Raw genomic sequence first — 16,925 nt, forward strand, 5'->3', positions numbered from 1 at the left:
AAGTCCTCTCTGTTTTGGTTCCTTCCATTCATGGTCAAAGTCACCTGAGGAAAGTGTAAATACAAACTCACCAATGAAACTCAAAGCCCAGTAAAGGAAAAGTAATTTGGTCTAGACACTCAATTGCTAAAAGGATGTAGAAGGTAAGAACCATTAAGAAGAGGGTGAAGAATTGCTTTTGATGTGCTTGTTGTGGAGTCAAATGAGCTTCCTTGGCTGAGGTCAAAAGAGGCCATCTAAACTTTAAAAACATAGTGCCATCTGCATGCCCATTGACCCCACGATTCCGCTTGTGCACTAAAGCCTGAGAATTAAATGAAATAGTTCATGTAAAGTGCCTAGCAAAAGACAGATGCTGTGTTTTTCCCTCTGATTCCTTCATATTTTTGTAGATAGAAATCCCAATGTTAACTTCCAATAAGAAAAGCAGAATATTAGTCTAATTTAGAGTCAGAAGAAATTCACTTTAAGTATTACAACATTAGTGACACCTGGTGGAAAATACAGGCATTACAATGTAACATCATAGCTATTCTGATCTTTCACAGAAAATAAAATTAAGATAAATTTTACAGACTAAGCAATTAAATGGAAACAGAAGGTAAAGAAAAATTAAATGTCTATGTGGATACCTACTTTATTATGCTTATGATTTTGGAGTTCATATGCTAAAATATATAGGAGGTTAATGAACCTAAGAGACTTGAATGCATTCTAATAGTAACATTTATTCAGCATGCATGTTTATGTAGTGATTAAAAATGGAGGCGTGTAGCCTTTATGCTATTTTGAATCTCTTCGTACGCATCATGCGCCAAAGAACCTCCCTTCCCAGTTTTCAGATCAAAATTCACTGTGGGGTGTCCTGAGGAGTACCTTAAATAGCCAGTTGTGTTTTGCAGAATATGGGATAAAGAGCCATCCCATTTGAGATACCATGGATGGAGAAAACAAATGATGTTGCTTTAAATGTGAGCCCTGAATATCACAAAATCAATTGCTCTGAGCCAGGGAGGGGTTTGAATATTTGTGAACAAAACAGCAAACAGATCTATTATAGGGTCAGCAAACTACAACCTGTGTGCCAAATATAGGCCACCGTCTGTTTTTTGTAATTGGAACACAGCCATGCTCATTCGTTTACTTGTTGTCTAAGGCTGCTTTCAAGTTATGACGGAATCACTTGAGTAGGTGCAAGAGACCATATGGCTGCAAAGCCTAAACTAGTATCTGACCCTTTACAGAAAACGTTTGCCAACCCCTGGTCTATTAGATCCTTTCACCGTATTTTCACACCTCTCCCCCGTCTCCTTGGGAGGAGTATACTTCCCTTCCCCACTGAAGTTTGGCTTAGCCGTAAGACTTGCCTTGGCCAGTGGAATGTGGAAGAGGGTCAGTGTGCAAGTTCTGAAACTAAGCTTCAAGAATTCTGGCTAGTCACTGCCCTTTCAGTGGTAGAATAACACATGACCTGTAGACTTAGGTGAGAATGAAGACAACACCCCAGCTGACCTGCAGACTTGAAGGAGGAAAAAATGCTTATTGTTGCTATGTTATGGTTGTTTGCTCTACAACAAAAGCCAATGGAGACATGAGATTGTTATACCTCTGTGTAAAAATTCCCATGGAGGCTTGATTTGTCTGATTGATGGTAATGAGAGAAGGATCCTGAAGACCAGGTGTGGTTCAGTCCCTTCTGGAGCTCTACTTCAAACCTTGATGGGCTCAACTGGAACATGGTTTCATTCCTCTACCTATGGTGAGCAAAACGGAGTCAGAGCCCAGGCAGGTCTAGAAGCCCACCAGATTCTCTTGGAATCTTAGCTTCTCTCTGTTTAACATGGTATGAAGTCAGTCACCGTTCTTTCATCTATTGGTTTAAATATCTTCCTCCCAGGGTGAGGCTGAAGGTGTAGAAGGAGGGTGGGACAGGTCCAGCTGGAACCTTAGGCCAAAGCTTTTCCAATCTAGCTTTATCAGTAAAGCTCATAGCCTGGCTCCCATTCAACTCCAATATGTGTATTTCTGAATTGATACATAATCTGTAAGAGGTGAGAAAGATCAAGACTGGCTCCTCAGAATCCTCACAAGAGTAAACAGTTAACATGCAAAATGGTGTAAGAAGTCTAATTTAACCATGTTAACGATGTTGGCTGAGATGAAATGATCAAAGTATTTAAAAATGCAGTTTCCCCTAATTCTTAGTCTTACATCGCAGCTTGTTAAAATGCAAACAAAGCTTTTCATTGTCACTTTTTTTAAACCAGCAATCTGAGTCATTTGGATAGATCACTGGGTAACACCAGTGGTCCATATATTACATAAAGACATGTAGAGTTCACAAATTTGTCACTGAAAATCCCTGGGGCTACCCTAGTTCTCTGGTTTTCAGCCTTTCCTTTGATTCTTTACATAGCTAATATTCTTCCATTAAATTTTTTCAAAGCCAATTTTTTTCTGTTTTCAAAAAAGGAAGAGCCTAGTTGATGCAGAACTGATACTATAGAGTAACTTGCAGGCAATAGATTGTATGGCAGAAGCTCCTGTTATTGAAGGTAACATTCAAATCCAGAGCATTAATTTCTGGACATAACTCTTAAAGGAGAGAGAAGTAAGTACCACAATAAATCACAAAAGTAGTAATATGAGGATCACTTAATTTGTCAGAAACATAAATGACAGAAATGTATTTTCAGCAATATATAATGTTGCTGCTGGTGAGCTTTTTTGGAGCAAGAACCACATTTTATTATTCCCATTGTTTAACAAAGGGGCATTCAGTGTTTCCTGAAGCAGTCACTGCTTTCTATAAAAACTTTCAAACATATTTCCTAAAAATAGGACCATAATTTTCAACTCTCTCCATATTTTTACTCAAGCTCTATTTCTGCTTTCCTTCTCAATGCATATTTCAAATGTTAAACAGATTATGAACAGCTCAAGAATTTAAATGTTGACTCTTGACCATCCCTAAATAAACATTATTTCCATTTCTGAGTACCTACTTTCTTATTCAGGAAGACTTGTGGGTGAACCTCAGTTAGACAGCTTCAAGAACCCTTTAGAGATTGGCCTTTGCAACAGCATTCACGATACCCATCATCAAAAATTGGCACCTATTTGTCCAGCAGCTCTAAGAGATGAAAGGATGTAAGACATTTTCCTTTATTCTTAACAAGCACACAATTGGATCAGAGAGAAGATTATCCAGGTGAAATAATAAAGACAAATACATAATGAAGTAAACCTGTTTGGTTACTTCATGGTCCTTTGCCATATATTTTCCTATCCTTCATAAGATCTCAAGCTTCAGTACTGTAATGAATACTACAGTACTACACGATCCGGAGCTGGTTGAATCCAGGGGTATGGAGTAACCACAGATATGGAGGGCTGGCTGTAAGTTATACTGGGATTTTCAACTGCCTGGAGGGTCAGTGATCCAGTCCCTGCACTGTTCAAAGGTCAACTGTATATGGAAAATTAGACAAACAATAGGCTAAGAGTATAGAAAGGTTCTACAATCCAAAATTTGCTAAACTGAATTAATTACAAAGGACATTTATCATTTTACAAAAAGAATGTTTATTTTAAATCTACTGTTATGAGATGAAGGGGGTACAATAAAAGCTTGTCCACTAAATTGAAAGTACCTCAAGACTTACTCAACTTTGAATTCTTAGGCCCTACAACCATAGTAGGCATAAGAAATAATATGCTGTACTTAATGCATCATAACTATTTAGCTGTATTAACACCACACCAATATAAAAATATTGTAAGACAAATTTAAAACATACACAGTTAACTTTATTTCATCATTGTCATTTAAAGCTTGATTTTATAAAACATAAAAGGACATTCTTAAAAGTTTGGTATCATAGCAATTTGAACAGTAGGAATATCCATAGCTTCATGGGTTCAAGTTATATAAATTAAAATCAAGTAATTGGAAAATTTTTCAATATGGAAACTATACAAATGAAATGGCAAAAGGACCTAATAAGAACAATATTTTATTACTTATGGACTATCATTAGTTACTTTCAGGATCTAAACAAATATTCTGAATATTCATATTTCTTTTGCTCTATTTTATATTTAAATATTTCTGTGTATTCTGAGTCAAGCTCTTGACCAAAAGGTCTGATTTAGAAAGACATTTAGCTTTATGGCAAAAGTTTTTCCATCTACAGTACTACCTTCAAAGGAACTGACATTACAATGCTAATGAAATCTGCTAGTTCCCTTTGCAACAGTGTGCAATAACTTACATCAGCCCTATGGAAAGTGAAACAGGTACCAAGGAATGGAACAATTATGCACAGATTCAGTAAAGTATAATGTAAGTTTTCCCCATCTAAAAATCAACCAATGAAATATATCAACTAAAGTTGATTTGGTTTCAGGAAAACCACATTTGAGGATACAAGTACATTACTGTCTTTAGCTCATCCTCAGTCATTGACAGGAATTTTGTAGGCTACCATGCTATTTACTTTGTGAATTGTAGTAGTAAATGAACGAAGACGAACTTCTTCAGAATTGGTAATGAACTGTGGTCCTGACTCTTCCCACTTTTCAGGTACAACCAAATCTTTGTCTGTATAAATCAGGAGATCAAATGAACCTAAATTGGGGATAAAATAAGGTACATTATTTTTTCAAAAGTAAAACTACCTGCCCTGTCTCCCTCACATTTTGAACCACACAGTGTTAGAAATGTACTTTAGCCTGGTCTGTAAAACTAGTTCACTGCTTTTCTTCAATGGAAATTTACTGTAGTACAGAAAATATCACACTCCTTTCACTTTATCTTATGAAAAATTCAAGTTTTTTTTTCTTTAAAGAAAAAACCGTTAAAAATATTTGTAGAAAGTGTATAATCAATCACATGGGATAGCATGAATGTAACCTACAGTAAAGCTAACTTCTTGGTTCTGTGACTGATGTATCCTAGTGCCTAGAACAGAGTGTGACATATAGTAGGTTTTCAGGACATATCTGATGTTTGAAGGAATAAGGAAGATAGAAAAGCAAGACACAATTATAGCTATAGTCTTAAATATATATCAATACATAAAAGTGTGTAAGAAATGAAGATAATGAAAGAAATTACATCAAAACATTCAAGAGTGAGTGTTGTGGAATACTTTCATTCCTTTCCTTTTCAGCATTTCCAAATTTTCCAGAATGCATATAACATTACTTTTCCTTTATAATGCTTTCTCATTTTTATTACATGATGTTGATAATTAAGAAAAAATTTAATAAAGGGGTAATTCTTAAAATAGTAGCTTAGTCTTTTCCCCAACAAATTTAAGGCAATGTGACGTTGTATAATACTTACAGGAAACTTCCAACAGTGGCAGAAATGTCACTGTAGCTGTGATCTGTCTGATCACTGAGCGGATTTCATCTTGGATAGCTTTCTGAGACTTTTCTCTGGGTGCACTACCAAAGAAACCAAATCAATTAATTTAAGTTTTAACGAGTTATTTAAAACATCTGTAAGATTATTTATCTAATTAAATGATTCCAAAATCAAGTAAGTAATACATTAAAAAGGAGCTTTTTAGAAAATGAGTACATCATTAGGACCCATAATACCACAGTAGGCATAGTATGTATTTTTATTATTTCATTTATCCTTCCAATCATTTTTTATGGTTGGTCTTAGGATCAGGTCATTTTGTATCAGATGACCAGAAAATTTGCCAAGTGCTTCAAGTTAGGAAAACTTCAGTACCTCTTAAAAAAAAAATAACAGTGGTATCTAAAATATTTAATTGGTATAATCATTTTGGCATTTTTAGTAATGCCTAAATGTCTAATTCCCTATTGTCTCAAATAAGATATTAAATTGTATATCAAATTATTTTTATAAGCTAAACATTTCCTAAGAGACCAAAGGCTTCAGAAGCAAACTACATTTCATTATGAGAAATGGTTCTGAATTTACAGGTAAGGATGCCTAGGACAATGCTAGTCATTAGCATATAATGATGGGTATTTCCCATTCAGGTAGTCTGGAAACTTCAGAGTTTATGAAGTGTCTTAGGAAATTTGTGGCATTAAGTGAAATACAGTAGAGCTGCATCTTAAGCTGGGAGAGTCTAGGATAATCCCTTAAGCTTAAAAGTACCTTTAAACAATTCATAAAATGGGCCACCTAGTATACTGTATGGAGTTTTGCATATACCACCATAAATACTACAGTTTGAAATTCACCAATTTAGACTAAAGGCAATACTATACAAGTCAGTGACATGCCAAAGTAAGCACAGTTCTTTTCCACAGAAGACTGAAGATCAAATTAAACATCCTAGAAAAAAACTATACCTTCTATGAAACTTGTTCAATATAATTAGAACTCATTTTGTAAAGAAAACAAGTTTTAGAATAAGCATATGAAAGTGTAAATAATTTAAATTCCTACTTACCTGTCATCTTTTGCAGTCTTGTCACACTCAATATCAAACTGCCATCTTTCAAGGACCTCACCACTTTCAATATTTGAGATGACTACCACCAATTTCTGCACTGAACACTTGCATAACCATTCTGTAACACATAACAAGGCATCTTTTTTGGTCCACTGCATTACAAAGCAACTCTTTTCTCGTGTCCCACTTCCTATCCTCAGCAAATATCTACCACTGCTATTTTGGATCTCCTCCAAATTATACAGAAAACTTGCCCCATCAATAACCTAGCTCCTGTTTTCAAATTCTCAGTATTTATACCAGGTATAGCAGTGGGTGCTGAGGATAGGATTGTAAACATTCGGTACTTCCATCCTAATCCAAGGCAAGAGTGTAGGAGATAACATTAACCTAATCACTGCACCAATTAACATGAAATTAAAATTGTAACTGCTATGCAGGTGCAAAATATGGTACAATGAAAGCATAAAATAGGAAAATTTGACTCAGTCAGGGAGGGTTTGAGTTTAGTTCTAAGAGGTACCACACCAAATAATCCAAGTGCAGCCCTATGAATGACTATGGGTGATTTAGCCCTTAAGTTTACGAAAATACAATGATGTAATTTAAAAACTGAAGTTACTTAAAACAACAACAAAAATGATTCGTGAATTTTAAAATTAAAAAGGAAAAAAAAAGATGAGAGCTGTAGCATTTTTTAGAACTAGTAATTTGGAAGGTCAAATGGGTAGATAGGGCAAAATATCCCACAACACAGAAAAATTAGAAATGGGATTCCTAAGTGGAGAGAAACATGAAAGAGAAACTAATAGGAATTCTAGAAAAAGAAAGAAAAGCAATAGATGGATAACAAATATTGATCCAACAATACTGCAACTTCTTGAGCGAAAAGGAAAAGATGAGTGTTCAGAGAGAAAAGGCTACTGACTCGGGCAGGATTTAAAAAAAAAAATGACTAATGGAAATAGGTGAAAATAAGAAAATTCTAATGAGCGCTCTGTTATTTAGTAGTTCTTCTTTTTTAAGTTTAGTCCCACAGGTTGAATTCAGTTTTACAATTAATTACCTTTCAGTTGTTCCACCACATTATTTAGGTATTTTATGAGTTCAGGATCAGTAGTTACAAGCAAGGTGAGTCCATATTTCTGCACTCGAGTAAAGGTTTCGGATGGATATATGCCACGCTGATATAAAATGCTGTTGATGCCAAATGCTGAAAACAAGAAATATTAAAGTCATTGTCACTTTGTAACTTCGGGAAATAAAGCATATTTAGATGTGGCTATGGTTTCATTAATGGTGTAAAGCTGTAAATGTCTAAACACACGTGTTTCTGTGTTTTGCTGAAAGCAGAATAGGTACAAAGTGGCATTAAAAATCCTTAAAATCTTGCTTCTAAGTAAGAGAGAAAGTGATACCTGCATTTATGTGGCAATAAAAGAAAAATGCCAAACTGCATTAATCTCCCAGTGGCAAATTTCATTTCATTGTAAAACAAGTCCAAATTCAGACTGTGTGGTTAGAGGATGTCAAAATAGGCAACCGACTGACTAGTTCAAAGCCCAGGCAAGCCTCTCCCCCTCTCTCTTTCCTCCTTTTATCCTCACAAGTTCTGCCAGGTTCTATCAGAAGGTACAAATGGCCTGGTCCAGGACGGCGCTTCCATCACCGTCGACCAGTTTCACCTCGCGGGGGTGATGGTGAGGGGTGAGCTCTGCACTTTAAAGAAACTCCCGGCGAAGGGGCTGTACCGCAAAGCAGGCCTCAGCAGCACCTAGGCGTCCTCCGCCATCATTAGCAACGCGTCGGGAGGAGGCGCCTGCATCCGCCTCTTCCCAGATTCCTCCTGCCGGGCAGGAGGCCGGGGCTGAGAGGGCTTGGGTTCGGGGCCGCTCCGGCCCACCCGGCTTCCCCCCGCCTCGGAAGCCGAACCGCGGGCCTGCCGGGCGGCCTGGGCTCCGTTCTCCCCGCCCTGCGGCCTGCGCGAGGACTTACAGAAGAACTCGGCCACGATTTCGGCGCTCCCGCGCAGGGTGATGCCTTGCTCCCGGGAGAGCTGCAGCGCCATGGCCAGGTCCACGGATGAAGGCACGCGCTTCCACCCGGCAGACAGCAACACCAGGGGTTTCCAGAGCAGTTCCCCGCCACTTGTTTCAAAAGTAACGACGCAGGACGCCGTCGGCCCCTCGCGCAGGCGCGACAAGCTTTTAGGCCCCGCCCTACGCAGTTAGGCCCCGCCCTACGCAGCTGGGTCCTGCAAGATCTCTGGGCCTCCGCAGGAGCGGCCGTTCGCGCAGGCGCAGTGGGTAGGCGTGGTGACACTGTTCCCAGTGTTTAGGCTCGGGAGGACCCCTGTTGGGCACCGGTAGTTGTGGTCGGCGGGCTGCCTGGCGCCCATGGGGGAAGATGGTAGGTCCAGGTTTTAGTGGCCGCTCCCTAGGTCTGGGGACAGAGCGACCAAGGAGCACAGTTCCCTAGTTTGAAAGGTATTTTTAAAGTGATATGAACTGTCCGCCAGCTGCGGCATAAGTGGCCCCAGGGATCCTTGGTGGGCGGTTGGAACATGCTAGATGCTTTGGGAATTCGTAAAGCAACTGCGTGCGCGGCAGCCTAGCCACAGTTTTAGAGGGATTACTGTGTGGGCGGCTTTTCTTGAGAAATTGGGTTAGGGGTTAAAGGGACGAACTGCTTGCATTTTTCTATCCCTCGTCTGTCCTGGGCTCAGCTCGTTTATGCCCCGCCCCCCCTCCCTGCGAGGCGGAGTCTGGGGGCAGCAGGTGGCTGCGTCTGCTGGGCCAGCTTGCATTGTATACCCCTCCACCCCTAGGCGACTGGTCAGGGATAAGGTCACCTCACCAAAAAGGCCCATCAGCACTGAAGAGCTTTTCAGTGAATTTTGACTCACAAATTCAATGACTTTTAATGTTAGGATAAGAAGTATTAAGGAGATAGTGCACAGCTAATGTTCATGTGAGATGTGAAACAATTTTATACTTAAAGCAGTTGGGAAAATTATTCGTAAAATGAAGTCTGAGAAACTTAACCACCAGTTAATTATATGAGAAAAATGCCCGAGTGTATTCGTTTTCTATTGCTGCGTAACAAATTGTCATAAATTAGTTTAAAACAACACCCATTTGTTATCTCAGTCTTTAGGTCAGGAGTCTGGGGCATGGCATAGCTGGGTGCTCTACATAGTCTCATAAGTTTGAAGTAAAGGCACCTGTCTGCAGGTGGAATCTCATCTAAAATCTGGGGTCCTCTTTTGACCTCCTTGGTTCCTGGCAGAATTAATATCCTTGTTCTTAGATTGAGGTTCTCATTGGCTTGCTAGCTGTTGGCCAGAGGCCAGCCTTGTGCTTTTGCCAGGTAGCCCTTCCATAGGCCTTCTCCCACTTCCAGTCTCTCTGACTTCGGGGAGGTCCTTTTAAAGGGCTTACGTGATTAGGTCAGTCCCAGCCAGATAATTTCCTCTTTGTTGAAGCTAATCTTCAAAGTGGTTTTGCCTCATAATTACATTTCTGGTCACACTCAAGGGGAGGGATTATATAGTATATGCTCCCTAGAAGCCACAAATTTGGGGGGCCATCTCAGAACTCTGCCTAGTCACAGTGTTAGGTATCAGAATTTGATCAGTTTGAAGAGTGAAACAGGTATAAGAGGTAATAAGCTGACTTGACCCTGTGAAATATTTTCCTTACATTCTTTAGTCTCTGTGGTACAAGTGTGTATGCGTGTGTTTAAATCGCCACCTTTTTATTCCTTCCACCAGGATTTTGGGTTAGAGCCAGAATTCTGGCATCACGCTGGTAGAGCATGATGCCCACCTTACTTCATGTATAAATTGTTTCTCTTTCTAAGGAACTTACTACTTAGCACTTCAGGAAAGACTTCCTTCAGTTTCACAATAATATAGTAGATGCAAATAATCGTTAGTATAAGTTTGGAGATTCTAGAAGGCTGGCAAAATATATGAGATTTCCATATATAGAGGAAGTATTTGTTAATACTTTCTTTGTGTTCTAGGAGGAGGTGTAAGAAATGATTAAGGCTTAGAAAGCATGGTCTGTGCTTTTTGAGGATTTGTAATCTAGTTCTGTTTAAATATGCATACTTAAAAAACAGTTGAAGGCTCATAAATTGGACCTTATCTGGCTTCTGCCTACCTGGCAGCCTCCTTTCAGGTTACTATTCTAACCTGCCTACTCCTTTAGTAATGTTTCAAACTCAGGGCTTTTTGTAAGGTGCTTTCCTCTGCCCAGAAATTGAGATTTATCTGTTCAAATTTCTGATTATATCCATACTTTTTAAACTTAAATGTTACTGCATGAAAGAAATTTTCTTTTACCCCTCAGGGTATAAGGTTCTGCTCTTATGCAGAACTCTCATAGCATCCCATAGTGCTATTTCAGAGCACTGCTTTCACTGTTGCAATGAAAACAATTACATTATCATTATTTAAAGATATCTTTTGTATCTTCCTGTTTTGGCAGAGGATTCATAATGACATTTATTGGGTGCCCCACAAATATTTGTTAAATAAATATTTGAATATTTGCCTAGGAAAACTTCATGGAAGAACCCAAAATGTTTTCTAGTTGGAGAGCAGGTTGGCGGTAAGGCCACTTTTAGGGAGCTTTGAATACCAATACCCATTTGAGTTGATTGAACTAGATGTACAAGGATTTCTAAATTCTTAGGATTGTTGTAATTAAAGGGGCATTTTTTTTCAAGTGTAAATTCAGTAATGGTAGTAGAATAGATTGTGTAGTGGACCATCTAGAGTGGTGGTTCTCAAACTTGAGCATGTGAAAGAATGACTTGGGTATTTTGCAAACTATGTGGATTCCTGGCTTCTGTTCCTCCTTCTTTCAGTCTGGTTCAGTTCAGTACCATAGACACTAGTCACATGTGACTTAAGAACTTGAAGTGTGCTGGTGTGAATTGAGACATGCTACAAGTATAAAGTACGATTTCTAAGACTTCGTATAAAAAAAAGAATGTAAAGTATATTGATTTTTTTGTAACTGGTTGTATATTACAATGATACTATACATGCACTGGATTAAATAAAATATATTATTAAAATAATTTCACTTGTTTCTTTTTAGTTTTTTAATCTGTCTACCAGAACATTTACAATTACATAGATGACTTTTGTCATCTTTCTATTGGACAGTGCTGGTCTACTTTCTGGAGTCTAGGAGATGACATGATTTAACCAGCATCCCAAATGATTCTGATGCAAGTTCTTAAATCAGTTTTTGAAAAGCAGTAAACTATGATGGCAGTTTTAGTAATGCAGGCCTAGGAGGTTGAGTTCCTGGACTAGATGGATGCCAGAGTTTAAGTAATAAAGTATACATCAGAGCAAGACGTTTTGAAAAAAGAATTGAGTTTTGATGACTGATATGGAGGAAGAATGAAATGGTAGTACAGAATCCAAGGTGGCAAGCCTGCCATATACAGTAGAGTTGGTCAGAGCTGTCGGGATGTTAGGTAGAGCTGCTCAACTCTGAGACTGTTCTGTTTCACTGTAACACTTACGATTCTAGAAGCTTTGGTGGAACTTCTTTCCCATTAGCTTTTGGGCACTTGGTTTGACATTGATCCCATCTTACCTAAAGCGTGCACCCTTACCTTTACAGAAGGTTTTTTAAAAACTTGTTTTCAGTTACTTGAATTTACTTTTATTCACAATTCAGTGACATCTTTCTAATGTGTATTGTTAGGGGAAGGTTATTTGGACAGGGAGAAGTATAAATTAAGATTTATTCCTGAAGAAAATTTAAGCAGAGTGCATAATCAAATAACCAAAAATTATAAAAGAGATGAATATGAAAACGTATGTCATAAACAGACCTGTATTCCATATTAGAATTCTAAAATCAGAAATACTCATAAAAATTTCCAAAGCTAGAATCAAATGGAATTTTAGGCAATTAACTAATAACTTAGCTGGACAGTCTTAGAGATGAGGAAACTGAGGTCCGGAGTGACTACATAGTCTAAGATTCAATATCTGGTTAGTAGAAGATTTATAGTAATAGAATCTTGGGTTCTTGACTTAGTTTCTTTTAAAATTATTTCTATTTGAAGACATGCTGTAAAATTCTCTTATTTTTAAAATATTAACTGATTTTAGACTAAGGGTGTTCAATAACCTGTACACTTGTCAAGAAAATGGCAATTACAGTCCTTAATGAATTTTATGCCAGTGTGCAAATAGTTACAAACGCCACAAGATGGCACTGTTTACATGTAAAATAATACTTTAAAAAACAGTCCATGTATATGTGCTTTAGTTCAAAGTGAAATGAGGAAAAAAGAATTTAGTGATTTCTAAGGTATTCGTATGTGTGGGACACATCAGAATGAAATGTTGGATCATAATATATTATAGAACTGTTACAATTCTTTTAAACACATGGCGTGTATGCATACACACATGCCCGAAAACATATTTATTTACATTTACATTTAAGTTGCATATTTGTTTTTACCTGGAAAAAGAAAACATTTTAAGTAGTTGAGTCATTATTCTGATAGACTTATGACAGTTTTCCATCACATTTCCAGGTGTTATTCTTGAGTCCAATATCTTGAAATAGAGCATTTTGTTCTAAAATGGGTAAAACAGGAATGCTTATCTTTATGAGAATTTTAACAAAATTAAATTTATCCACTAAATTTAGATTAAAAATTCTGTGCACATAGATATTTATGTCAGTGTGGGGAATTTGCTCTCTTTAAGAGAAAGGATGCTGTCATAAGTCTTAGTTATTCTATTTCTTATATAGATAATTTCTCATTTGATGTGAACAGCAAGAATTAAAATCAGACATTTTCTACTCTGATTACTTAAGGTTTATTTTGTAGATCTAATGAATGTTTACATTTTTTCATAAGCTTAAGAATTAAATTGGGTAATGTAAATCTCCTAAAGATCCATCTTCCCCAAATACTTTCCTTATAAGGACTCTGATTGTTGGTCCACATGTTCAAAATGATAGAACAAATTTAAATCATGAAATTTTATTAATAAGCAATGGCTTAATAAACTTAACAAATATATCTCTGTACCTGCATAATTCATCATTTTTAATGATCCAGTTGCATGCATAGGATATTAAAATTTTATCTTTAGTAAAAATTCAGTACAAAAATTATTGAAAACTTATTAATAATTCCATAATTTCTTGTAATGAAAAGCATGGGCTGTTCTTATCAGAAAGTATTACCATGTTGTAGTCTTTTATCATAACTCTATTATGATAAGTAATATATAGTCACTTAGAAGTCTTCCATAGCTCAACCATGATTAGGCACCAAAAGGCATAACTTGAAAGGTAGGTACTCTTATTCCTATTTAATCCTCAGAGACTGTTTGGAACATTTATATATATATGTGTGTGTGTGTGTGTGTGTGTGTGTGTGTAATATCTATATGAAGAATGGGTTCTGCAATCAATTGACTTTGACAGCAGAGTATATTTTAAAATGTAAATGAAATTCAAAACAGCTCATAAGAGTGTCTGATATGGAAACTAACAGCACAAAGCCTCTGTGAAGAATTAAAAGCCATGGTTGCAATTAAATTAATAAAAACAGATTTAATGCATTAAATGATTTTATAATTACATATTAAATTTGGTTAAATATTTTATGCCTATAGTACATTTTAAGCTTGTTGCTTCTGAATCTTTTGTAGGTGAGAGTCATTTTTACTATTGCTTAATATGTAAATATAGGTGAATTAGTTCTGCTGAATCTACCAACTAATAATACAACTAAGATGTTATTTGAGTAAGTGGAAAAGTATTTTTTGAGACATTCCATAGACAAAACAAAATAAATAAGCCATAAAGTTGGGTCTTTCTCAAATATTTGTTAGTACCTTTTTATAAAACATTTATGGGTAAATAAAGCTTTGTGAGAACATGAGAATCACTTTACTTTAAATTCGTTTATATTTTTCTATTTAGATAAACTTGGCTTTTTCAACGGAAACAATTTTCTTATAACTTGCATTGTGTTTATAGCTCATTCAAACAATACAGTAGTCAAGCCATATTTATCAGTTTACAGATCAGTCATGCACATTAATTCTATTATTTGTGCTGAGGTTTTCTACATATAAATTGGCTATGACAGTGTTTTTAATTCTTGAATGATGTGTATAACCTGTTTAACATCAACTAACAGCAAAAAGCGTTACTGAATTCCACAGTTTTTGGTTTAATGTTGGAGATTAAGTGGATTAAATATTAAATCGTGTCTTTTTATGATTGCTTAGTCCCAATATGGTTGTAAATATAGGTGGTAACATTTTACTCCAAAATAGATTGCAGTTTTGTTTTAAGGCAATTGTTTGGGTTATCCAGTATATACCTCTTTAAACCTGTGTTACGCCATTATCAAAACAAAAGAAAACTTGAAATCAAGTTTCATTTAATTAGTATATCTCCGAGAATATTCTTGCAGACTCTAGTATACGAAACAATGGACTGTAGCATTTTAGTTTACATAAATTTAGATGTTTTTAAAATTTATTCACAGAATTTTGTTATTAAAAGTAATATGTGGTTATGAGTTTGTATAATTAAAAAATTATTAATAAGATAGTTTTGTTTTTGGAATTATACATTAAGACTTATTAATTTTGAACTACCTTTAATCTCCTTTAAAATAATAAGAAATTATGATATTTACTTCTCAAGAGCAGCCAAAAATGCTATTGTTAACACAGAAGTTGAACATCTTAGTGAATTAAGAAGTTATGCGTTGCTATCCCTAGGATGGCTGCCTGCCTTAGGAAAAAGATCAGGAGTGTGGGAAGAACTTAAGGCCCCAAGTACACTTGCCTATGCCTTCTGGGAGACTGGAACTTGAAGGAAGATTATTCAAAGGACTCTGGAAGTGTAAATGTACCTTCCTCTTCTCTTTCTCAAAGATCTTGTTTAAAATAGTGTATCTCATCAGTAACAGAGAAGATAATGAATACACGCCAATATAGGTTTATTTATCTCTAAATTATAGACATTTTCCACAGTATAGTGTGTGTATATGTGTGTGTGTGTGTGTGTATGTATATGTATGTAGGAAAGTAAGAAAGATGAGATAAATATTTTAAAAAATGATTCTTGTATTGCTAGAAAATAATTTTACTTTCACTAAATATATTAACTGTATTAAGACTTACATGGTTAATATGCTTCCTTATTCTTAAAAATCTTGGTTTAATTATTTGTGAAGAGTGATTTAAAAGTCAGATACTTCAGCTTAATTTAATACTTGGATTTTTTAATTTGTTTTTTGAGTTTTTGGTTTTTTCACCATCAGAGCTAAAAAAGTTACATCACAAAGATATGAAGATACTAATGAGAGTTCATTGTTGACTTCTTATTTGTATTTACCTGTATTTAGCAATTATGCAAAGCCTTGAAAAGTTATTATTAAATTCCCCATTTTCCTGGTGCCAATTAGATGTTCTTACAAACTTAAAAGTGTTGTATTTTTATTATTTTGAAAAATGGGTCTAAAACAAAGGTTTAAGCAGTTTGGGTCCATTTCATTTTTTTTTTTTTTTTTTTGCGGTACACGGGCTTCTCACCATTGTGGCCTCTCCCGCTGCAGAGCAGAGGCTCCGGACGCGCAGGCTCAGCGACCATGGCTCACGGGTCCAGCTGCTCCGCGGCATGTGGGATCTTCCCGGACCGGGCTTGAACTCATGTCCCCTGCATCGGCAGGTGGACTCTCAACCACTGCGCCACCAGGGAAGCCCCTGTTTTTATCTTTTAATTGCCCTTGGAACTAATTTGTAATTTAGAAATATTATAAATAGATTAGAAAAACTTGTTTCCAAGTTTTTCAATGTCCAGATGAAGTTTTTTTAAAAAAATAATTGACACAGACATGCTCTGTCAGTAGCTTGAGTGTCTTGAAAAAAATTGTTCATTTTAAAAGTCACTTTTTCTCTGAAAGAACATGAATGTTAATTTTTCTGAAATTCTTGTTAGATAGCACAGTACCAACTGTTAGCTGCACAGAGAAAGAGCCATTAAATTTGCAACAGTTGACTTTCATTTCTTTGGGGATACTAGTCGTGACCTGTGACTTTCTGCCCTGCAGACTGTGAGAGTGTTGGTGTCAATCCATTTGTTACATTTTAGTACAGCTTAGTTTATTTTCTTAAAGAGTCAATATAAGTGGGAATTCTACATTTCTTCCTGTACCCCAGTGAATTGTTTTGTGCACACATCCCAATCTGGAAATAATTGGTTTTGAGAATGTATGCAGAAACCCTGTTGGCTGAAGGATATATCACGTGGAGTTGGGGATGGTCATGGTCCTTGCTTGTCCCCTCTCCCAGGCAGACATGGAATGGATATAGCTAGGTTGGCCAACTTGCATGCCTGTATAGAAATTTGAGTCATTCTCCTTGCTGGCTTCTGCCAGAGCAATCCTATGAGGAAAATA

The 16,925-nt window shown here is 36.5% G+C and overlaps 1 protein-coding gene across 1 annotated transcript; it reads right to left on the minus strand.

Moving 5' to 3' along the window:
- Positions 1–3,788: 3,788 nt before the first annotated feature.
- On the minus strand, positions 3,789–8,648 carry MAD2L1 (mitotic arrest deficient 2 like 1). Its single transcript, XM_065877685.1, has 5 exons — positions 8,442–8,648; positions 7,513–7,659; positions 6,444–6,564; positions 5,351–5,454; positions 3,789–4,630 (listed from the first exon to the last, which is right to left on the minus strand). The coding sequence occupies exons 1-5, from the start codon at positions 8,512–8,514 to the stop codon at positions 4,458–4,460; spliced, it is 618 nt and encodes a 205-aa protein (XP_065733757.1). The 5' UTR covers positions 8,515–8,648; the 3' UTR covers positions 3,789–4,457.
- Positions 8,649–16,925: the final 8,277 nt, after the last annotated feature.

This window comes from Phocoena phocoena, chromosome 5 (assembly GCF_963924675.1).
Source record: "Phocoena phocoena chromosome 5, mPhoPho1.1, whole genome shotgun sequence".
Lineage (NCBI taxonomy): Eukaryota > Metazoa > Chordata > Mammalia > Artiodactyla > Phocoenidae > Phocoena > Phocoena phocoena.

Coding starts and splice junctions, on each gene's coding strand:
- MAD2L1 (XM_065877685.1), bottom strand. CDS start 8,514: ATGGCGCTGCAGCTCTCCCGGGAGCAAGGCATCACCCTGCGCGGGAGC. Junction 6,565..7,512: donor TGTGGTGGAACAACTGAAAG/GTAATTAATTGT, acceptor TATGTGTTACAG/AATGGTTATGCAAGTGTTCA. Junction 5,455..6,443: donor AAGACTGCAAAAGATGACAG/GTAAGTAGGAAT, acceptor TTTCTTTGGTAG/TGCACCCAGAGAAAAGTCTC.